Raw genomic sequence first — 24710 nt, forward strand, 5'->3', positions numbered from 1 at the left:
AAGAGCAATGCTTAAAATCAGCTGTGCTCAAGAGGCCTCTGAAAGTCCTGGGCATAACCGAGGTCTGCACTCTTTGCTCTGTCACAAACTGCATCACATTTTTCTTTTTCATTCCCTTCCCCTTTCTCAGGTTACTCTGTTGGGGTTGTCCAGTTCAGAGGACTGAGAGAAATCTCACTGCTCTCTGCAGTTCCCTGAGGAGGGGAAGTAGAGGGAGGTTCCAGGCTCTGTTCCTAGTACTGATGACAGGAGGGGAACAGCACATAGCTGCCCTGCAACACGGTCAGACTGCACACAGGGGAAAATGTTCTTTACTGTGAGGGCAGTCAAACACTGGAACAGGCTCCCCAGAGAGGTGGTTGATGCTCAATGCTTAAGAGGTATTTGAATAATACTAGCTTTTGGCTAGCTCTGAAGTGCAATTGGACTTGATGATGTGTTAAAGTCCCTCCCAGATGATCCCTTCCCTTCCCTTCCCTTCCCTTCCCTTCCCTCTCTTTTTCTTTTTCTCTTCCATTCCATTCCTTTTCAGCTCCATTAGTTGATGCAGATAGGGGCTGTGACCAATCCTTCCAAAATAATTAAATGTAAGAAAGTAGTACATTTGAAGAAACTTTAAACTCTGGAGATAAACTCCTGCTCTATGGAAATAAATTATCTTCTGTCTTTGATTCTGTGAGGGACAGGTGAAATTCCAAGCACATACACAGATAGTGTTAATAAGATACCCCAAGGCACAACAGAATATAAACTAACATAAATACTTTGAGAAAATGTAATTCCTGCTATTCTATGGCTTAAGAAGGTCCCAGATAGATGAAATGGAAGTGAATCCTTCTCACATGGGCTAAATGGGCAGGAAACTACCAGAGTTTTAGTGTATGGTATAGACCAATTGGTCTATAGCATGGAATACATATCAAGAAACTCCCTTTGTGCCCTATGCAGTAGGGAATAATAATCAGGGCTGGGGTTTGGGTTTTTTTTTTTGCTTTTTTGTTTGGTTTTGTTGGTTGATTTGTTTTTTGGGCTTCCAGCAGCTTAATCAAATGGCTTAAGAAGCTCTTTCTTGGTTGTCTGCAGACAGACCTAAGGTCCTCTACACTGGACCAAATATTCAGCTAAACTGTATGCATTGTACTCAACCAAGTATACACATAGTGTGACATATGCCCTGCAGCAAGGTCTTCTGAATGGGTTTACTCTTGAGATATTTAAGATAACTCAGGGCAATGGCTCACTGATGCTAAACACCAAATGGATACTACATTCCTTATACCATCTGATCTGACAGAAATAAAAGTTGAACAAAGACAACTACTGCTTAGTGTCGTTCAAGTAATAATTTGACTAGACATGAGAAGGTATGAGATTTAGCGGACATAAGTGTGGTGGGCAAAATACTTTCAAGTATCGTTTTTTACTCTCTATGTACAACTTACCTACTAGACTGAATGCAACAGAAGTGACAAATCCTGGTAATTTTTCCTTGTCCATGCTCTATGCAAAACTTAAAATATCACGATAGTACAGCATTTTTTTAATTAAGTTTTTTATTTGTATTTGTTGTTATTACTGCAGCACATGACATAAACTAAGTTCCCAGTATATTGACTACCTACACTGTGTAGAATACCATACAGTCCTTACTTGAAAAGACTGACAACTTAAGTTCATGAAAAACTTGGGCCCAATAAAGCTTCACGTCTTGTCTACAGTCAACAAGAGAGATTGTGGCAGAAGCCATGGAAGAATTTGAGGGCAAAATCTAGCATCACTGAAGTCAGTTGCAAAACTCTCACTACCTTCAGCAAAACCAGGATTGAAACTATATGCTTCTGCTTTGTACTCCTTTGCTCAGATGAATCAAATCTGGCATTTCGTCATATTTCTACTCTTTGTACCTTTGCACCAAACACGTTTTTCCTGTAACTCCTGTTTATGAACTGATAATAATACGAGAATATAATTAGGATGTAACTTTGTGAAAATCTATTAATCTCTGTCCAGAAGCTCACTAATTAAAATAAGAAATCTTTTACAAAGATATGTCCAAAATTTACATTGTGATGTTTTTTCACAATATATCCTGCTTTGAAGTGCTACTTCAACGCTTATTGTCCTTTATCCTGCAGTTCTACTGGTGCATTTAATGAGACATTTCTTTCAGATGTAAGTTGCTTCTTTAAAATAAAGAGAGTTAATAAACCTGGAATAAAGGACAGTCCACGTAACAATGCTGGCAGGCCAAGGTAGATCCACCTGAAATAAAAGATATGCTTTGTGAAATATGAGTATTCATGAAAAAATAGCTAAATTTGTCACCTACATCTTATTATGATAATTGCCCAGATGCTCTAAAGCTGGTGCCCTGATCCTGGATCTCAAGGAAGATGAACCAATACTAGAAAAAGGAATATATCAGTGGCAGTGAAGTGGCTATTTACATCACTCAGTTTCAGGCAACTAATTTAACTAGATAAGTCAGCCACTGTTATCTAGCCACAGTCTCCTTGCAGCTTTCTCTGTAGGGAATAAGAGAAAGAGACCTGAAAAGGGCAGCTTAGACAAGAGTAAAACTTCTGGATAGTCATGTGTTAGCCTTCTTTCAAAACCAACCTCTTTACATAGTATTATACAGAACCAGTCTGAGACATTAGTTGAACGATTCCTGCAGTGCTTCCTGAAGGACTAAAAAAGGTATGAAATGTAGTCGTTTAGATCAAATTCCAACTTGTGTAACTATATAACATCTAAATTTCCCCTAGAAGTTCAAGTACTATTTCAACAGGTTGGTTTTTTTCAGATATACAGTATAAAGAGACAAAAAATGCCTGACATTTTTTCCACAAGATTTTACTGATTTTAGATCTTTTCATCAGAATTTAAAGGTGTGTTCTCCTGAAAGATTGTGAGTGAATGTAATTATGTTTCCCGAGAATTCCTGGCTAAAGGATATTCCAGCATCTGTGACAAAGGCTGCACTCAACAAATGAAGCCAGTACAAAGAAATGTGTTGTGTCAAATTTATAACATAGGAACAGTTTGTCTACTAGAAGAATAAGGAGAGCACACAATTGCACCTATGTGCATTTAATAATACAGCAAGGAGGAGAAAATAGTATGAAGTAGGAAATATACCTGTATTTGACTATGTCGTATATCCTACATGCTCCTTCTCCGCCACAGGACTTAGTGCCCCATTTCATGCATGTGGTATCTATCAAAGCTCCAAAAAAAATGGGAGATGGAATTCCAGCTAGAAAGGATATTAGCAATGTTTTAGTGAATAGCATTTTTTTTTTTTCTGATTAGCAAATGCACCAAAGATTCTACACTGTTTCTTATCTACTCCATCTGCCTTGTCATCTTCCAGTAAGACCCATGTTTTCTTATTCACCTATCTTGAACAAAAGATTGTATTTCCTGTTGCATGTTATCAAATATATTCATTAAAATATGGACTGTGACTAAGAACAAAACTCAGTACTTACTCTCATCAGTGACCATACTGCTGTGTTCAGTGAACACTTGGTAAGAGCAAAAAAATGTAGATGACTTTCAGATGAGTGCCAGATCTAGACAGCCTATTCCACAGTATATGAAGGCTGCTCTGAAAATAATGCCTCCTGTTTTATTCGGTTGGCCCACAAGGCTAGAGCTGGATGCTGGTGGTATGGCAGTAGAGGCTGAACCTTCCTACCAGTATCCCCTTAGATTTTATTGCTATGTGACAGATGGTGGCAGAGGGGCAATCTGACAAAATGGTGTCTGACATGGAATTGCATGAAACAACGGTGTGTCACTGAATTCTTCCAAGGAAAAAAATGACACCCAGTGACATCCACTGACTCCTGCTGAACATTCATAGAGAGCAGAGTGGATGTGAGCACAGTGAGGTGGTGATCAGTACGTTTCAGCAATGGTGACAGATGTGAAATGTGAAAGACAAGTCATGTTCCAAATGGCCACGCAGATGTTTACAAGCGTGGTGTGCAAGGGTCTCGTTCATCGCTGGTGAAAATGCATAGTTAACAGTGACGACTGTTGAAAAACAGTGCTCTGTATTCGAGAATTTGTTCTATCAGTGTTACTGCATTCTTGTTGTAGTTTCCATGGAAATACATAGGAGGCATTACTTTTGGAACTATCCATGTAAATAAGTGACTGTTCTCATTTCCAATGTTGCCTAGATCCATAAAAAAGGAAAAAACATTTTCTGTTCAAAGGCACTATACTGAAGTATACTCCTGTGTCATGCTCTTATGGGTCCTGGTGTGATCCATATAGCTGCTGCAGACTAACTATGCTTCTGAAGTGTGTTAGAGCTTTTCTTACCAAATACTCTTGCAGCTAGTTCATGGACACCCACTCCAAATGACTTTTCTTCAGGCTTTAGAGACCTGTATTGTAATTATATTGTAAATAGATTAACAGAGGTGACCTTAAAAACATAAATACTTTTCCATTTTTTTTCTTTTCAATCAAAATCTTCATCACATTAGGTCCAAACCATTCCTATTAGACGAGAGTTTGAAAGAGTTCATTATCTTCATTAGATGAAATTCCTTAACTAGGACTGCCAAATCACAAAAAGAAAAACCATTTTCCCAGTGTTATTCACTTGGACAGAAGCCAGCATGAAGTCCAAGAATGTACAGTGGCTTTATCAACATCATGTTGACGTAATCAATAAAGAAATTGGTATTACACAGCCCTACATTCATTCAGGGTAAAGCTGATAGCCAAAGCAACCAAATTTAGCACAACACCAAACCTTAATAAAGCACAGAAATGACATAATAGTTTTTCTTTTCTTCCTCCCTCAGTGCACAAACCAAAAACTTTTATTTCCTGGGGTATCTGACTAAGAGTAAAAAGTCCTGTAGTTTTTCTAAGGTATGGACATTATACTGTACCTTATTAAGACCATGAACCCAGGCATTGCTGCTAAGGAAAAAATGAAGCTGCCAACTAATTGCAGTATTAAAAAATATTGAAGCATCTTGTCACAGTTTTTTCCTTTGTCACATTGGCCCAGAACTGCAGAGGCATTTTGAAATGGAAATTCTGAGGCTGCAACACAGGTGCAATTTTCAAATACCTGCCAAAAGAGTATTTTAATCACACAGACTTGTCAGAACTCACACATTGAGAATGACATTCATGCATTTGGCACCTAGCTCACTCTTCCTGCTCCTGAGTATTTTGCACACATGCAGCACTGTGCTGTGGCCTCTTAACCAGTCTGCCGGGCACAGGTCCAACTTGTGGTGTGTGGGGTTAGAGGCAGGGAGGGAGCTGTGTTGTTTTTACATAGCTGGCACTATACTTCCTCAAGAATGCCATGATCAAATGAGCTGTTACATTGCCAGCACTGCTTGCTTACATGGTTCTTCCAGCACCATTAGATTTGATTCTCTTTTTCACTACCAGTATTTGTGTTTTTTGTTTTCAATTTATAGGAGAAAAATAGAATTAAATCCATGCTATAGACTTTCATTTTGAACAAAATGTTCTTGTGCACTCAAGATTCCAATTTGCCATACTTTGAAAACAATTTCTCACACTATTTTAAGATCCTTTTAGTTGTAAAAAAAAAAGAAAAAGAAAAAGAAAAAGAAAAAGAAAAAGAAAAAGAAAAAGAAAAAGAAAAAGAAAAAGAAAAAGAAAAAAAAAGACTCTTCTTCACTATATTCTTTAATTTACGTTTAATATAATTTTCATATTCTATTTGGAATTTCTGATTCTATCCAATGAATTTGTCCAACTCTACTTATTACCTTAATCCAAGTAAAAGTACATCCCCTTATACTGATATGGCTATTTCTCACCTGCTGTGTTTCATAGCTACACCATAATAGAACTGATGCTTTACCACACTTTTTCCAGTTCCTGTTGAGGCCTTACACCCAGCCAGACAAGATGACACATAAGTGATTCCATTGTTCGCACAAACTGGGTCCCACACTTTAAGTGTGCAATTACAATCTCTGTTGCAGTCAGCAAGTAGAGTATTTTCTGCATATGACAATTGATCTATTCTGAAATACATTTAGAAGATGAGGAAATATTTTAGTAATGAAATAACTATAGTAACTCTTTGAAGTTTTATTCTATTCTGTTATTATTCTATTCTAGCTTGAAGGTTGAACCAACACACACAATCCTACATGCTTCTGTCCTGGACTCGGAATGCAGAATTATGCCTTTCTGTCTTTCTACTGGCTGTTATTTCATATTATATTAGTCACAGTATATCATATCACATTATGTTATGCTATCTATTAATAGGTGGGTATACATAAGCTACAGATTTTTTCTCATCTGTGACATGTATGTTCTTGATTGTCTCTAAATATTAAATAAAAGTGCATGTTCATTTTCCAGACACATGACTCACCCATAATGATTAATAGCAGGCTTCAAATCAAGAAACTGCAGGTAAGATACCCTCTTACAATTCCTTAGAAATAAAAGTTCTGTTAAATTAAAGGAAGATATTGTTTCCCTCTGTAATTCTGAAACTGCATTGATGTATATTTGATTTGACACATATACTTAACCTGCTGTTACTTTGCTTGAGTGTATAATTAAATTAGTCAAAGAATTAATTTGAATGTGCTGCTGTATGAGAGTGGCAACTAAAATGTACCTGCCTCTGTTTCTCAAAACTGTGGAGTTCCTGGTTAATTCCTGGCAAGAAAAATCCAGGTTGCACCTTAAAGAACGTACCCTTCATAGGAGACCGTTAGGCCGGCAACTGGTGAAGTGTCACAGATAGTCCAAAAGGCAGTAAAGTACAGAAGGTAATCCAGAAAAGTTACCCAACATGCTATATGTGCAGCCTGGTAGGTATTTATCTTGAATTTCTTCATAAATAAGCCTCCAAAAAAGTACCCAAGGCATATAATTGGTATGTTGTAAACACCTATTTTAAAAATTAAAATGTCCATGTTAAAATAAAGAAGGAGAACATCAAAGCTACTTGTAAAGGGTGACTGTTTTGCAATGACTCGTATAGCTCCTGTGACTGAGTAGTTTAACTGAAGTTGGAAATGATGCTCTACTAGTTCTCTTGCACACCCAAAACGTCTGTGGAAGTCAACAGCAGCTGTGAACTGCTAGGAGAGCTGGAGGGTAGAACTAAAATGATTCAGTGGAAAATTGCTGTCTGCAGTTGCAATGTAATTCCAACACACATACAAAACAGGGTTTTGGTACAGCTTTCCTAATTGTGAGAGAAACCCAGTGGGAGCAGGTCTTGAAGCACACTGAGCATCATGGATAGAAGGAACAGACATTAAATTTCGGTACGGGTTTGTTGAATGTGCTCTCATTCTTCTCAGCTGTTAGATACCTTAATGAGGAAAATAGTGACTGAAGGACATTTAGGAACTAGTTTTACATCATCACTGTATGGTTTTGTTGGCATTGCTCAAGGCAGTGCTGGTTCTCTAACAATCCTTGACTGTCAGTGAGCATGGAGGATGCAAGGAAAGGGGAAGACTACTGAATGTGACAAAGGATTCTCTCAAAGTATTATATACGTAGATACAGAAAGCAGCTTGTCTTTAAAAAAAGTCCAACAATGTAATGTCAGCGCAAAAAAGAAAGGATGATATTTACATGCCTTTGAATGAACAATTTCAAAACACTGGCAACAGAGAATTATAGTAATACTTATACAGTCTGGGACATTGTGTTTTCCTGGGATTAAAGAAATTATGTGGCTGATGTGGAGATAAGCACTGAGTTAAGGAACAGAAGTATGGCTAGATGTATTTTAAGATTTTCCTTCTGTGGTGATTCAATAAATTCTAATCTAATTAAGCCAGAGCAGTTAAACAAGAGAACACTGAGAATTTAAGAATTAAAAAAGAGGAGCTATAAGAAGGCTCTGACACTTTCAGGGTATTTTCTTTGTGCCACAACTACTTGCCATTACTGTTTCCAGTTGTACACAGCCTTCTTGTCCCTGCTCATAGAAAAAAGACATGCTCATAAAGAGACATAAAAAAACATTTGGTCAGTGCTTTCTTCCCATGGAGTTCTGCATGTGAAAGAGGATCTGTTGGTTTCAGAAGACTCAAGAACATTTGAAGAGTAGAGATGACGGAAAGTATTGAATTGGCAATTTTAACTACATGTACACTCAACCCATCTGTGTCTTAAGAGTGTTAAGAGCATTGTATCCATGAACATGAAATAACCCTCTACTTTAAAGAACTACTTTTAAACAAAGATGATATAAGCATTGGTCTCCCACACATTCTTAATGTGAACTAAAATAACCTCTCTGAAATCAGTGGTTTAAGTTTTACATCAGCTGAACTTTTGTAGAATCATAGAATCACAAGGTTGGAAAGGACCCACAAGATCATCTAGTCCAGCCATCCTCTTATCACCATTACTACCACTAAGCTACTAAACTATATCTCATAGCTCCTCATCCAGCCTCTTGAACAACAGAATCATAGAATCACAAGGTTGGAAAAGACCTACAAGGTCATCTTTCTGACACAATTCAACTGATGAAAAGGGGATTATTAAATTTTTGACAGAAAAACAGAAGATTCTTAACAGAAAATGCATGGCTATTTAGAAATGTTTTTTAGTGTGGAATTTGTCATTTATAGAAGCATTTTCCCTTATGTATATGTGTACATACGCACATTAATATACATACACATGTGTGTGTATATATATATATATATATATATATATATAGGGAGTTTTAAAAGAGATATGGTAGAACAGAATGAAGCAACTTTACCAATTAAAAAGATGGCATCTGATGCAGATTTTCCAAATTGCTGTTCCAGATATTTAGGCATGAAGGATATCATGCCAAGGAAGGCGCTGAACTGTAGCACACTTATAAGTATAAATAACATATAAACTGGGTTGCGAAGTAAAGCCTTGAGGAACGGGAAGAAATCTGAAATGAAATAATGCAATGAGTTAGCATGATCCTTTACGAAATGAACCATACGTTGTTCACTGTTGCTAAGAGGAAAAAGAGAGGATGGTGGTTCTTAAATGGATCAGGATAATTCTTGTGCTTTGCCAGACACCATATTTCAAAGATTTATTGGTTATTTCAGGCTACCCTGACACGTTTCTTCTACACAGAGACAGCCTCTCACACATTTATCCTCGGTAAGGCTACTGCTTATGAAAATCATAGTGATAATTTGATCATGAAAATTTCAGGAGACTTTTAGCTTTTCAGTGTCTGAACTTTGCACTTGCGTACTGACAGCAGCAGCTACTCCACTATCTTTCCTACTACTTACCTTAGCCCATGCCCTAAAGCATTCACAAAAATCCTTTTTCTGCACCTGCCAGGCAAAGGGAGTACAAAGAGAGAGGGGTGCAAACACAGTAGGCACCTATGATTACATGCACCAGACATGCGATTACAGAATCACAGAATGGCCAGGGTTGGAAGGGACCTCAAGGATCATGAATCTCCAACCCCCTGCCACATGCAGGGCCACCAACCTCCCCATTTAATACCAGACCAGGCTGCCCAGGGCCCCATCCAACCTGGCCTTGAGCACCTCCAGGGACAGGGCATCCACAACCTCTCTGGGCAGCCTGTTCCAGCACCTCACCACTCTCTCGGTAACGAACTTCCCCCTGACACACAACCTAAATCTTCCCTCCCTCAACTTAAAACCATTTCCCCTTGTCCTGCCATTATCAACCCTTTCAAAGAGTTGATTCCCCTCCTGTTTGTAGGTTCCCTTTAGGTATTGAAGGGCTGCAACGAAGTCACCCTGCAGCCTTCTTTTCTCCAGGCTGAACAAGCCCAGCTCCCTTCATAGGGTCTTCATAGGGTAGGTGCTCCAGTCCCCTGATCATCTTTGTGGCCCTCCTCTGGACCCTCTCCAAAAGCTCGCTGTCTTTCTTGTACTGGGGACTCCAGACCTGGACACAGTACTCCAGCTGGGGCCTCACAAGAGCAGAGCAGAGGGGGACAATCACCTCCCTGTTCCTGCTGGCCAACCCTCTTTTGATGGAGCCCAGGATGCCATTTGCCTTCCGAGCTGCAAGGGCACACTGCTGGCTCATGTTAAGTTTTTCATCCATCATGACCCCCAGGTTCTTCTCCGCAGTGCTGCTCTCAAGGATCGCTCGGTTATTACAACTATTAGCAATGTGGCAGAAAAGGCCTGAAAAGGGAAGTGCCTGCAGTCATTCCCATCAAATGCTCAAAGTCTGCATTTTCCAGTCTTAAGCTAAGTAAAATAATGAGAAACTAATTTGTACTTGTAATGTCTTTTCTATGTGCAATGTCTATTAATTATTGAAACAATAAAAGAAATTTAAAAAAAAAATAAAAACAATAAAAGAAATAAAGAAAATATAAAAACAACAATAAAAATCATCATTTTATAATGTTCTCTATTATCTAATGTGCTGAGCTGACATCAGGAAACTACAGGAAAACGTGAACTTGTGTACAACAATGATAGTTCATCTATGCACTTATATTTTCAACTAACACAAAAATACAAGATTTTTAAAAGCAGCTTCCTGCAGGTATATAGTTTCCCAGGCTTGCAGATCTGAAAAGCCACAGATGTGAACACTGCTAACAGTAACATGAATAAATGTAAATGAAATAGATTTTTGCTTAACAGTCATTCAATGTTTATGAGACTTTTAAGCATCTGTCTATTCCCTTTGTGGCATTAAGTTGGACATTGCACCAGCCTTGTGCTGCTTTCCAGCTTTTCTACCCAGTGAATGTGAGGTACAAGCATCTAACATCTGCAACTTGTCCATAGTTGCACTCACCGAGGTGTAGTATTCTTAACTAGATCTCAGTGCATTAATCCCAGCAGGAAGAAAAGCTACAAATCCATATACATCTGAAGTGTCGCAGGGAGAAAGGGGTGAATTCTGATCCTGAATCTATGAAACCTTCTGCCTCTGTGAAGAGACATTCTAAATTCTAGCTCAAATTCTTTGTACTACAGAGAGTAGAAAATCATAGTATGCATTTCGTACCTTGGACATTTTTGTTTTTTTGAAAATGCATATTGTTCACATCTTAAGGACAAAACTAAGACAAAAATAAAAGATGGTATAACTTGCCTTTAGCAATTTCATACATGGTCTGTTTGGTTTCCTTTTGCTCATTTTCTTCCAATAGTACTCCTTCTTTTTTACGTGTCTCAGACTCATTTGTTTCCCCTTCCTTCACAAGTGACCTGGGCAAAAACCAAAAAGGTAGTCCTGCAAGAAGATTCACTAATCCACAAATTAAAATGCCCAGCCACCACGCTCCAACCCAGCGGACATCAGTAGGTGTTATAGTTAGCTCCCCTAAAAAGGAAACAAACAAACAAAAAAGCAATGGCATCTCAATTAGTTTATAAATATTTTTTCTTTCATTCTTTGTTTTTCTGATCACCTCTGATGTATTTTATTAAAAGCACTTTAAACATTTAAACTGAAACTGACAAAAGAGAACAATTCTCCAATCTTCTACTTACTCATCTAGCAAATTTCATCATTTCAACCGTTTGTGCTAAATTAATTTTAGCCTTTTCCTGTCTTAACCCAGATGATGCAATCATTCATCAAATAATTTATATTCAGATTCATTCATGTGTGTGTGAACTCAGGGCTTTTATTGGATTGAATACCACATTGGCTTTTTCCATTCTAAAATACCAGCAAATTAAAATGAATATACTTCATATTTGAAGATAATTCAGAACTTCATATTGCTGGTTGATAGACCATTATGCCTACTGATTTACATAAAAGATTTTATATATTCAGTGTAAGATTTTACATATTAATCCATCACCTGCATCTACAGATTCCAGATCAACAAACAGTTTTGCACAGAATGATGCCAACAAGAAACCAAGAAAGGGGCCAATTACTGTTGCAGTATGTAGACAACCTAGAATATGAAAAGAGAAAACATGCAAAATCAAAACGCAGACATAATTACTTTCTTAAAGTAATTCTAGATGCTTAGGATAGCTGTACTGGATAAACATTTAGAGCAAAAAATGACATTATTTCAACAAATAGTTAAATTACAAGTTCTACACCACTACTGCTTCAATTCAATTTAATTCAAACTGCACTGTGTAAATGCGGTAATGTCTTTCTTCTCTCTTCTTCACTTTTGTTTACTTTCATGCTTGTTTGGGGGAGGGTAATTAGCATGATAGGATAGGTTTACCCTGGTAGAAAGGTGAATTCTCTGTTTTGGCAAAATCTTCCAAATACGAAATGCCTAAAGGCATGATGGGAGTTTCACCCATTCCTCGTATTAAGTTTCCAACCATCACAAATATCCACAGCAATGACCCAGACTCCTTCTCACACTCTGTGAATAGAAAAGAAACCAGAATTAATGCTTTGATTCTACCAGTTACGTTCTAGAGATGTAGACAACAGCTAACTGACAGTTTAAACTGTGATTAGTAGATCAGTCCTCTAAGACATGGATATAAATAGTTGCTATACTCAAAAGGCTCCAGAATAAAAAGAAGCTATTGCACTTCCTGGAGTAGAGTTCAAATCCCTTCTGTCTCCATGCCACATCTTGTCTAAACACCTGTCAGTCCAATCACTGCATAAACTAGGACTCTTCCTGTACTCGTCTCCCTCATCAAAGCTACCATTTCTCTGACAGATGTAAGAAAAATACCCCTGAACAACAGTGATACAGGGATAAATTTATCTTGTCTTACAGATGAAGGTCTTTCCAACATCCTTTTCTGTTTCAAGATTAGTGCTAACTTGCCTTAAAGTGAGGCAGGTCTCCAAAAATTTAATGCAATGCAAGCAAATCTTGGAATGGCAAAAATAATTTACATTTGCTAGGTACAACTGCTATTTTTATCTTACACTAATATTATGCCATATGTTTCATATCAAATTAAAAAGCAATATGGACACTTATACCTACATTTTTCATTTAGAAAAAAGCTATTTTTAAAAGGTTTTCTTGCCAGTTCATAGCATGTCTCTGCATGTATCAATTTACTATGGTCAAACTGCTGAGATCTCATATGGGACATGTTTAGGATACTGGAAATAAAACACTTTGTTTCAAACTTTCTTAAGTAAAAAAAAATAAATTGCTAGAATTGATTTCTTAAATGAGAATAGTTTACTTAAAAAAAAAAGAAAAGAACAATAAGAATGTATGCCTTTTCATATTCTTCTACAATATTCCAAAGAAAGGTTTTTCAACTTTCTTCAAGTTTATGCCACAATTAGTGATGTAGTAAAGACCAAGTTTTCAGTGGTCTCCTTTAGAATAGAATTATATTCTGTGAGAGGTCTCCCTCTCATAGAATTAAGGCTGGAAATGACCTCTAAGGTCATCTAGTCCAACCATCCTCTTAACACCAATATTAGCTACTATGCCACGTCCCTCACTGTGACATCTACCCATTTCTTGAACACCCCCAGGAACAGCGACTCCACCACCTCCCCAGACAGCCTGTTCCAGAGCCTGACTTATCTGTTTGAAAATAGGCTATTCCCAATATCCAAACAGAGCCTTCCCTGATGCAACTTAAGGCCATTACCTTTCATCATATCAGCAATCACATGGGAGAAGAAGCCAAACCCTACCTCGCTACAACCTCCTTTCAGGTTGTACACTTGGCCACCTGGGCACACTCCTGTCTCATGTTCAGCTGAGCACTGACTAGCACCCCCAGATCCTTCTCCTCCAAGAAGGTGAGAGCAGTGCAGAAGTAGTGTTGTTCTACACTTGCATTAAACAAAATTCCTGAAATTTCTAGCTTCTTTGTCTTCTTTCATACTGATAGCTGGATTCAGATTGATCACTTCTAATTTTCTGAAGTTGATAAGCCTCCAGAAAAGCATATAGAGAATAAATTCCTCTGAGAATTTAGCAAAGCCTTTGTAGCCTCCCAAGACAAGCTACCAAGGAAGCCCAGGCAGTTCAGACTAAATGCTTCCCTCTGAGGTAGTTGAATACCAGAGAGATTAATCCCATCCTCAGTGTGAGGATTTCATGTTGTCTCTGTCGCTTTTGACTTCACAGTAGTTACTTTTATGCATATACTATTGCCAGTGAACATGCATGTTTCAATCACCCAGGTAAGTGTCAGCCTAGTTTATGTTATTTCATCTTTTCTTTAAAAAGATTTGGGAGCTCCTTTTTTTGTTCTATCTCTGTTTTTCATTACTTTATATCTTGTGTGATACAGTAAAAAAAAAAAAAAAGAACTTAGTTCCTTCCACCCATTGTCCAATTAATAATTTCTCACCTCCTTACAGTGTCATAGTATTTCGAGTTTTAAAAAAGGAACGTTTCTAAGAAAAATCTCATGTTATATGTCTCTGAAGTGGAATGATAAGGATATTAACCAAGCTGTTTGGATGCTGTGGAAAATGCATGAAAGAGAGCTACAGCTGTGGAGTCACAGGCTAAGAGAGAACAAGGCAAAAACTAAAAAATGTAAATAAAAGCGAACTAATTAAAAAATACTATTTATTTAAACACTGTAAAAACTGAGTGAGAAGTAGTAGTAGACATAGGAAAAGTCATACCCGTTGATGGTTCCTCTGTAGGTAAAGAGAACAAGCTTTGGTTAAGATGGCACAGAGGCACAACTGAAGAATTCTCCTGTGGTGAAACGCTGCTTTCAATATGATACCTGTTTGAGTCAAAGTAGAACACGTACAGATAGAGAACAAATATCTGAGTGAGGAGCCTCATAAATCTGTTTCATGAAGCTACCTGAAAGAGGGACATGCAGCTATAGCAAGAAGGAAATCCACTTCAAAAGTTAACTCAGAATTTATAACAAATCAGACTAGGAACAAAAGAAACCAGTGCAGTGTTTGATCTGGACAGTCTCTGACATAATTTTGTAACAGATGTTTCAGAGAAGATGATGAAATACCTTAATGAAGTCCCTCATATCATCTTTTCCCCTCTTCTTCCTTCATTCTAATCCAATTTACACCTTAAGCAGAGGGTGCCACCGGGGCTGTCAGCCATACCACATTGGGTGTAACTAGAGGGCCTTCTTTTCTCCAAAATTAATCTCACTGATTAGAAATTAGACAAGCCTAAATGATTATTTTGTTAAATCAAGAAGAAAAAAAAAAAAAAGTGAGAAAGGGGCTAAAAAGTCATTATGGTCCATAAAGGCCTTGCCAATGCAGCGTTCAAGTTTGATCTCTCAGCCAGGGTCCAGACCAAAGGCATTTGAAAATCATCTTGGATTGTATGTTCAAGTAGATAAGATGTAGTAGTGCAGTGTGACTGCATTGTATTTTCAGAAATTCCATGCAAGTGGTAGTACAAGAAGTAAGACAAGGAACAGCAAGGCAAGACGAGGCAAGATGCCCAGCAGAGTGGTGACAGTCCTCAGAAATGATGGCTGACTTTTGAAGCCATCTCATAAGCAAAACAATCAAAGTTGCTCTGCAACTGTTTCATCACCCTCATGCTCAGCAATTCCTCACTCATTAAGTAATCACATTCCAGTAGGAGGAGTTGCATATTAAAGCATGTAAGGATCACAAGAAACTGTTGTGATTTAACCAAATATGGCAGCTCCAGCCCAGGGCTGCTCCCTAAGGGTTCTTTAAGGCCTGAAGCTCCTTCAGACCTCATCCTCTGCTTCACCACAGTCTGCTCCATGTTTGCATGGGCTAACCTGCTCCCTGGTGCCCATAGGCTGCAGGGAGACTGCCTACTCCACTGTGGGCCTCTACAGGGCTGTAGGGAGTTTCTGCTCCTCACCTTGAACACCTCTCACCTTCCTTGATGCCTGTAGGGCTGCTTCTCTCCCATTTCTCACTCCTCTTTCCCAGCTGCTGTTGCGCAGCAGTTTTCCCTGTCCTTAACTCTGCTCCCTCAGGGTCACAACTAGAGTAATTCCTGGCTCAGCTCTGGCAGTGGCAGGTCCCTTTTGCAGCAACTGGAGCTGTATGAGATGGGGCAGCTCCTGTTATATTCTCACAGAGGCCACCCTGCCGCCCTCCCTCTGCTAACAAAGCCTTGGCCCGCGAGCCCAGTATACCAAAATACTCACCTTCCAAATAGGAAATGAGGAAATGATGTCAAAAAACAGCCAAATGCAAAAACTGTGCAGCCCAAAGCAATTACTTTGGGTCTGTGAAACTTTCCTCCAAAGTAACTGACAAACGCTATCAGCAGCAGGTTACCTGCAAAAAGAACCTGGTTTGTATTTACAAACAAAGGCATTCTTTTACCTTTTAAATCCAAGAGCAATTCTCATTATATGTTGTTAGCTCAACATCCATTACTTCTCCTATAAACCTATAAAGACTGTAACTAGACAGGGAACTGGTTAAGTGGTGCAGTAATACTCTTCTATCTCTGATATTCTTCTGAAAGACTTACACCACATGAAAAGAACTTGAAAATAGGAGGCAGAATAGAAAAGCGATTATGGTGAAAGAGGAGGTTTTTGAACACACCTGTGTAGAGAAGAAACTTCTCACAACTTTACGTAGAGATTAGGCCCAGGACTACAAAATAAGAGCTGCTTTGGAAAGCTACTCTCCTGGGATACTCTGTTTAGCAATGTGTGGGAAAGTATGTATTCAGAGATACATATTCAAGTTTTTCTGTACTGAAAATATTAAATGTGAGATGACATTCCAAGAAAAGAGGAATAATAAATTGATATTAATTTTAGTAATAATTTAAGAGGAATAAGAAGATTTTGTAACTAGTGCCATTTCAAAATTCAAATGAGATTAAAAAACTGGAATGTCTCCTCCTCTACTTTCACAGTGCAACTAAGAGATGTTTGAAGTCTCATACCATAAATTAAGTCCTGCAACAGTAAAAATTTGCTAACTGTTCAACTTCTAATTTTGTGATCGTTTTTATCAAAACAGTGAAACCTTATCAATGACTGGTGAGCATAATGTTCTGAAAGAAAACAGCATCTTTTTTTATGTACTATTGCTAAACTGACTGCATTGAACCAGTAGCTTGAATGAAAGTTGAATAGATGTATTTGTACAGTCCTAATAAGATCTTATGCCTACGCTTGCACAGTCTTAATAAATACTTCATGCCTGGCACATACACTGATCTTTAATCATTTTAAATGTTAATATGATGATTCGTAGTTACGTTACATTCCTGGAAATATGAACACCACAACTTGCTATAGAAAAATGTATATGAAAAGATGATCTATTTAAAATAATAAGGTTTTTACTTAATTAATCATATTTTTATATAATTAATCTCAGCGATTTAATATTTCTTAAACTCTCCCTTTTCAAAAGCAAGAATATATTCTGGGTATTCAGTCTCTGTCATAACACCGAGTTGCCTGATAAGACTGCTTTGCAGGCAGCAGCATGGTGTCACAGTTTCTCCTACTTGAATATGCTGAAAAGGGCCTTGTGTCTCCTACTCACCTGTGTGTACTAGCCTCTGCAGGTCATTTCCTCAGTTGAGCCAGGGATTGTAAAGATCCAGACTCCAATTTTAAGAGTGTAAAACATGCTTTGACAATCTCCTCTGAATTGGGTCTGAAGCTCTTAAGTCTTTTGTTTAGCTTTTGTGGCAATGGCAAGACTTAAGCCTGTCACTGTGCAGTGAAGCTCACTGATAGATTTGAGGGGCACTAACAGTAGAAACCTTATTTACAGTTACATTACATACAGTTACATTTTTACACATACAGGGTGTAAAAACTTAAAATACTATTGAGCTTGAGTAAGGAGACAATCCACTTCAACCAACTTTGAGGTCACTGATTAAAAAGAACTGTAAAAATACTGACATGAACTTACATTCAAACTGGGTCCATGCAATCATTCTGTTCTTGTTATTTATTTATTTAGTATAAAGCTTATTAAATAGTTCTGGTTTGTTAGTTGCTCTGTCATAGTGTGAGAGTGTACAAGTTAGCTAAACCAACCTCTAATCCTAAACATCCTCATATAAGTTGTCGTGTTATTTTCCAAGATACTCATATGTAAGTACTAACACAGGCAGTAGAAGAAAGTTGGTCACTATGCTGTCGCAAACACCCACTGACATATTGCTGATGGGCATGAGAGTCACTAATACATAGTCAGCCAACATTTTACATATTCAAAGAAAAATAAATATTAAAATGAGTAATTACCAATTTCAAAGCTTCCATTAATGATCCCCACTAAAGATGCAGGAATATTGAATTGCTTCTCTATCTGTGTGAACATGCTGTTCAAGTAAGCACCAGTCATCGTTTTACCAATAAGTGCAAGTGACAGCGCCAGCAGAAATAACTAGGAAGGGAAGAGTAGATTGGATGAATTCAAAATTATATATTTAGGAATTTACATGGTTGTTTTCCCACCAGAGATGTGCTTCTAAGTAAAACAATTCAATACTTTCTGATATCCTTATAGAGGAATACAATGTGAACTCAAATCCCATTAATTAGCTTTGTCCACAGAGTTACGTCTTCACTGAAACAAAAAGGAAAATGAGGACATAATTTGTTCTTCACCTGCTCCCAGTTACCAAGACTCCAAAAACCTTAATCCCCACTTGTCCAGCCAAGTCAGGCGCAGTGCAGCCTCACCCAACGGGACCCTGCTGCAAGATTTCCCTCTGCAGGACTGTGGAAAACCTACAGCCTGAGGACATAAAGTTTCCTGCGCTGGGTGCAAAGCTCTTGGCACTACGCTTATTGCAGCAGTTGGTAGGATTCTTGCAGAATTAAGATCGTTGCCTTTAATAGAATTACTGGATTAAGCAGCTGTTCTGTCTCATCAGTAGAGGTTACGAGCCCATTTCAAACATAGACAGTAAAAAGTGTGTCCTTTCTGACAAAAATCTGGTAGTAAGTGACCATGAGAAAAAAAAAAAAGAGAGAAAATAAAATTATATATATATACACTGCAGCATTCAAATGCTTTAAATTTTAGGGTTATTAATAAACATTATTTGTGAAATGAAATCAATAGTATTTTTAAATACATCTACTACGATAGCTAAAAAGCATGGGTAATGTATTTGGGCTTTGAATCCCTTTTACATCAAGCTATTTTTTATCTCTTTATAGTGCTTCTTGACAAGTTGAATAGTCTGGGGTTACAACCACAGCCATTTTTTATTTCCATGTCACTACTGGCTCATTTCACAAGTCTATAAACAAATGGTAATCGTGCCAGACTAGAGGGATCACACAAGTTCAGAGGTGGAAATTCAAAGGAGCAATCAGGCATATCTCTAACACATCACAGAGTTCAGGGACGTAAAAAGCAACGTATCTGGGTTTCAAGTTTGCTTGAACTCAGTGTTCAAAGCATTAACGATAAGAAACAGACTGTTCATTCATTTATTCTAGATTTTAACTCCTGCTGAATGACTGTAAGTGCAAGTAACTGTGGCTCTGCTCATACAAAATTGCGAAAATATTTCTGTACCGTAAGCCTGGAAATGCCGCAGAATTTGTCGTCTGCACGTGGTTTCCGAGTTTCTTTCATGTTGCCTTTTTGAGTCAGTCCTGATGTCTGAATCTGCCTACTTATCCCTTTATAGAGTTAAAAAAGACAAAAGAAAAAAAAATTGGGCTACATTTGCAAAAAATAATTAAAAAAAACCCAGCATTTCTCCTGAGATACCTCATACTTGATCATCTTCTTTAAATAATTGTAAACCAGTCTAACAGTAGTGGATTCCAACAGAACCTATAAGCATATGCATGTACATTTTCTGATTGAGAAAATTTGACCAAAAAAAACATTGACATAACAGCGAACTATTTCACATCAGATGCTCAATGCTATCAGCACTATACAATCAATGCTTTCAGCATTGTCTCACAGCATGTAATGATGAACTCAAAGTATGGTGAGATGACATCTGAAGGAAGATAAAAGTTTGAGAAGATCAATGAGACAGATGCATGAAACTGTATAAAAATGGTGAAGAATGGCCACAGGCCAACCAGAAGGTAAAGAATGGAGAAAAGAAAACTAGGAAGGCAAAGTAGTTTGTAACTGTCCATAGTGCTTCTCAATCTTCTTCACAAGCATTTGGATTGAACACTGTGGGAGGTAACACTCTGAACATTTGTATGCCTGGCTGACACATACCTGTCTTCTGTGGTCTTTCACACTATCCCTGTCCCTGCTAGCCATACAAAAGACACTTAGTTCTGCTCTGCACGTTCTGTTATCAGCTCTTCCACTTGAACCAATGTAAGTTCATTAATTTTAGTAAAAATTGGACTGAGGCCTAGTTTCTTGGCATTAAAAGCACTAGAACAACAGAAGTAGAACAACAGAAAACCACACACACACACAAAAAGAAAAAAACAACAACCACACCATAATAATTTATCTCAAGTTATGAAAAAAAAATTCCTCCCTGCCTACATTTAGTCATCTCCACCTTAGGTTCACGGTTAGAGCTTCTCATACTGCTAAGCCACATGCTTTCTTACACATTTTACCAATTTCCCAAAACTTTATTTAAAGAAGGAGCAATATATTCCAGGGACTTGGAATATAGTGACCTCTAAAAGCCACTCCACATCTGCTGCATTCCACAGAGAGTTAAACATAAAGAACATCAGTCAAAGGATCCTAAGGACTACCAGAAGGAATTCATTAAATCCAGTTATTCACTACAGTTCCCTACTGCCTGATGATGTAAGCTGAAGAAAATCAGAGCAAGTCAGAGCCCTACCTTACAGCCGGAACAGATTGAGGCTCATTTCCCCTTTTTCCTCTTAGATGTGTTTTCAAAGTTCTACCTTGCAACAATTGCTCTTCTTAATGTGTTCCACTTCATGGCTAGGAAGCAAGCTGCCCTTGACAAGTCTGCCAATTGAACTCAATTGCCCTTTTACATTCTTCAGCCCAACACCCTCTCAGCCAATCTTTTCACACACTAATTTCTACAACAATGTTAATCCTCTCAAATGTATTTCTTCATTAACTTGATTCTTGGCAAATTCAAGGGCATGAACTCCTTCCATAGCCCCCGTACATTTCCAGTCTTCAAAAGAGTAACACATTACTGTACTGTTCCTGGAAATAATTTAAAATTAAGTGTAGTTGATCAACAACTGAGACAATTGATTCTGTTTTATCGTTTGTACTTCTTCTTTGTTTACGGGTGTTTACTTGTGCTGTGTTTTGTCATTAGTATTAAAATGTTTGTGGAACAAGCAGGGAATAAGGCCTAGCCCATACATATCCATGAAAGACTGGTCCTGCTTGACCAACCTCATTTCCTTCTATGATCAGGTGACTGCCTTATGGGTGAGGGAAAGGCTGTGGATGTAGTCTACCAAGACTTCAGCAAAGCCTTTGTACCCTGTCTTCCACAGTATCCTCCTGGAGAAGCTGGCAGCCTGTAGCTAGTACGGGTACAGTCTTTGCTGGGTAAAGAACTGGCTGGATGGCTGGGCCTAGAAAATAGTGCTGAATAGAGTTAAATTCAGCTGGCGACCAGTCACAAGTGGTGCTCCCCAGGGGTCAGTACTGGGGCTGGTTCTGTTTAAGATCTTTATTGATGACCTGGATAAGGGAATTGGGTGCACCCTCAGTAAGTTTGCAAATGACACCAAGCTGGGAGGAAGTATTGATCTTCCATGGGGTAGGAAAGCCCTACAGAAGGATCTGGACATTCGATCAATGGGCTGAGGCCAATGGGATGAGCTTCAACAAGACCAACTGTCGGGTCCCACACTTTGGTTCCATGCAGCGCTACAGGTTTCAGGCAGAGTGCCTGGGGTATTAGTCAACAGCCAGCTGAACAAGAGCCATTAATGTGCCCAAGTGGCCAAGAAGGCCAGTGGCATCCTGGCTTGAATGTATGTATCATGTGCTGCCAGCAGGAGCAAGGAGGTGATAGTTCCTCTGTACTCAGCCCTGGTGAGGCCACACCTTGAATACTGTGTTCACTTTTGGGCCCCATCACTGCAAGAAAGACACTGAGGCCCTGGAGCATGTCCAGAGAACAATAAAAATGGCGAAGGGTCTGGAGTGCAAGTCTTGTGAACCAGGATCATTCAGTCTGGAGAAGAGGAGGCTCGGGGGAGACCTTATTACTCTCTACAACTGCCTAAAAGGAGGTTATAGTGAGGTGGGGGTTCTCGTAGGTAACTGGTGATAGGAAGAGAGGTAATGGCCTTAAGTTGCACGAGAGGAGGCTCTGTTCAGATATTTTAAAGTTATTCTTAGAAAGAGAAGTTGAGCACTGGAACGGGCAGTCCAGGGAAGTGGTGGAATCACTATTCCTTGAAAGTGTTCAAGAAAAGGATAGATGTGGAATCAAGGGGCATGGTTTAGTGGGCATGGTGGCTGCAGGTTGACTAAATGATCTTAGAGGTCTTTTCCAACCTTAATGATTTGATGATTTCACAGCAAAATATGCTTATGCAGCTTTGCATCTTCTCAGAAATTTTGCATTAGACTTTAGATCCCAATGAATCTTTTATGCCTTTTCTTAATATTAATGTGCTTTATTCAGACTGTAGTACACATGGCATGTCAAAAGATGAGCAGCGGGCAAAGAATGCAGTCCCTATATCTGTCTTCTGCTCCTCAGAGTTGGCAATAGGATTCTGTTGCTTATTGTACCAGTTCCTGCATTTCACTAGTGCTTATGGGACACATCATCTGGCTTTACAGGTTTTTCTTCTGGTGCTAAAGTTACTGGTCCTGAGTTATTTCCTTCACTTGGGGCATCCAAAACATCACACTGCCTATCATTTGATTAGTGAAGATAATGTTTGCTTTCACTTATTATTACCTCCCTTCAAAGCATGAATTATTGCAGAAAAAAAAAATCATTTTGATTTCTGTTTGACTGGGAAGATTATTAAGTGTGTGAACTGATTAACAAAATAGACAGAATGATGAATACCAGTTGTGTTCCTGAGGTTGCTTTCCTCAGCTTTAAAATATTTTCTGTCACATTTGGTCAAGCAGAGCTGAAGGCAACATAATCCAAGATTCTATATCAAGGAGATATAAATGTATAAATCATTTAGTTTAGGTGTATTTATATTACAGTTTAAAACCACTTTACAACTCACACTGCACTTTCTGTGACTAAAGATGAGCCAATAGTGTTCTCTATCCTGTCTCCCATCTCTCTGCAGTGCACTCCCATTGCTTACTTTTTACTTCCTGGATCTTCTGCAAACCTCTAGCTCGTTAAATAGGCAGAAAAAAAAACAACTGGTTTCCAGGTAGTGAAGTGATTTGGCCCACTGAGTGGTTCAGCAAGTGTCAAGAAAAAGTAGGAATGTGGAACAAAGAATTTGAGAAGAGAGGAGAAAGTGAGGATGAAAGCAAAGTAGGAAAGGGTGAAGAGTGCCTATCTGAGCACCAGTGATGCATTAGGTCACCTCAAATATTTGTAGAGGAATGATCGCAAGCCCTAACCTTAGCTGCCCAGGCCAGCCCTGAACACAACCTTAGAATCAGCACAGTTGTAAGGAAATTATCTCCTTCAGTGAGCATCCGTCAGCATTTCTTTAGCCAACAGCAAGATGAGAGACAGCTTATGCTGCAAGGATATTCACACAGGGGCTAAATTTTGTAACAAATTGCTTGGGAAGTTTGTGTGGGCCAGGTGAGACTGTATTTATCCAAAAGTTTGCCCTCAGGTTCCAATTCACCTACCAGCTATAATGTAAAAACCTGCCCCTGAATTCTACTCCTAAGTCTGCAATATCCACTGAACTTTCAGGGAAGAGGTCAGTAAAATCCCTTTTACAAGAACTTACTCCTTCCACTTCTGCACTGAGTTTGGAATACATTTATGCAGGCTAAGAATAAGTTAGAGGTAAGTTAGAGGTAACATCACAACTTTTCCAGCCACCTCCACTACAGAACAGAATTTCCTTTCTCTCATCACAAGCAGGTCAAGAAAGACCAACAGAAATCAGCCCATCTGCAGAAGGCAGCCACTTTGCATGAAAAGCTAAAGAGCACAATGCAGATGGTTCCACTACAGGCTGCATTTATAAATTAAATGTGTGAAGGATAGTGGATATAATTTAGCCTAAAATATAAAAGCATACATCTTGTGTGGATCAGAGTAGGCATAGGCTGTGTGGCTGACAGCAGACAGGCTACAGTTGAGAGGTGGGAATTTAGGCCTGTTTGTACTGTTTGTACACTAAATCCATAGTCATGTTGCAGTTTTAAACAACATTTCACCTTAATGAACAAACAAAAAGGAGGGGATAAAAAAGGATACATGTGGATTTCAAAGTCTTGGAAGCAATATTCTGCCAATTGCCCTCCCTGAGTCCCAGTGGACCATCTTATTTTCAGTGTAAAACACATCCTTCATTTAACTCAGCTTAGTCATTTGGGTAAACAGATAAGTTCACATCTTGTTTACAAGTTGGACTAAAAAATAATGAAGTAACTAATTATTAGCAGAGAGCAAATAGAGTATCTGTCGGGACTTTTAAGTAATTTATCGTGGCAGTTGCAAAAAGCACTTTAAAATGTTGTTTCACTAAGCATAGTTCAAACTGTTACCCAAATGTAAATACACTAATGCTGGATTGAAACAAAGGAAAGGAAAAGATTCTCAGGGCAAAACAATCAGGTACTTACAGTTTTGAGAAGATTTTCAGAAGAAATGACTGATACTGTACACTTAAACTTTGGCTTTTATTCTGAACAGTTAAAAATTAACCTAAGTATAATTTACTGCAGAA

General features: G+C 38.4%; 1 protein-coding gene across 2 annotated transcripts; it reads right to left on the minus strand.

The window, feature by feature from the left end:
- Positions 1-1456: 1456 nt before the first annotated feature.
- Positions 1457-24710, minus strand: LOC122169120 (solute carrier organic anion transporter family member 1A2-like). 2 transcript variants are annotated; one of them, XM_042834968.1, is made up of 15 exons: positions 20708-20798; positions 19441-19547; positions 18153-18294; positions 16068-16200; positions 14572-14678; positions 12218-12364; positions 11831-11929; positions 11110-11340; positions 8777-8941; positions 6736-6931; positions 5879-6044; positions 4920-5104; positions 4339-4403; positions 3142-3259; positions 1457-2262 (listed from the first exon to the last, which is right to left on the minus strand). In XM_042834968.1, exons 2-15 carry the CDS (start codon positions 19498-19500, stop codon positions 2115-2117), a joined length of 1962 nt encoding a protein of 653 aa, XP_042690902.1. In that variant the 5' UTR covers positions 19501-19547; positions 20708-20798; the 3' UTR covers positions 1457-2114. The 2 variants fall into 2 exon arrangements, with proteins under 2 accessions (XP_042690902.1, XP_042690901.1); XM_042834967.1 differs by lacking the exon at positions 20708-20798 and adding an exon at positions 24607-24710 and having other exon boundaries at positions 1458-2262.

This window comes from Centrocercus urophasianus, unplaced genomic scaffold (assembly GCF_019232065.1).
Source record: "Centrocercus urophasianus isolate 14NV4802_14NV808 unplaced genomic scaffold, USGS_Curo_1.0 seq_5, whole genome shotgun sequence".
Classification (NCBI taxonomy): domain Eukaryota; kingdom Metazoa; phylum Chordata; class Aves; order Galliformes; family Phasianidae; genus Centrocercus; species Centrocercus urophasianus.

Bases quoted from the DNA above. Each gene is read 5' to 3' on its own strand.
- LOC122169120 (XM_042834968.1), bottom strand. From the start codon at position 19,500: ATGAAAGAAACTCGGAAACCACGTGCAGACGACAAATTCTGCGGCATT. The intron at 8,942-11,109 runs GCAAGTTATACC...ATTTCATTTCAG, and splicing joins CATGTATGAAATTGCTAAAG to ATTTCTTCCCGTTCCTCAAG. The intron at 6,932-8,776 runs GTAAAGTTGCTT...TTTTTAAAATAG, and splicing joins AGATGCCATCTTTTTAATTG to GTGTTTACAACATACCAATT.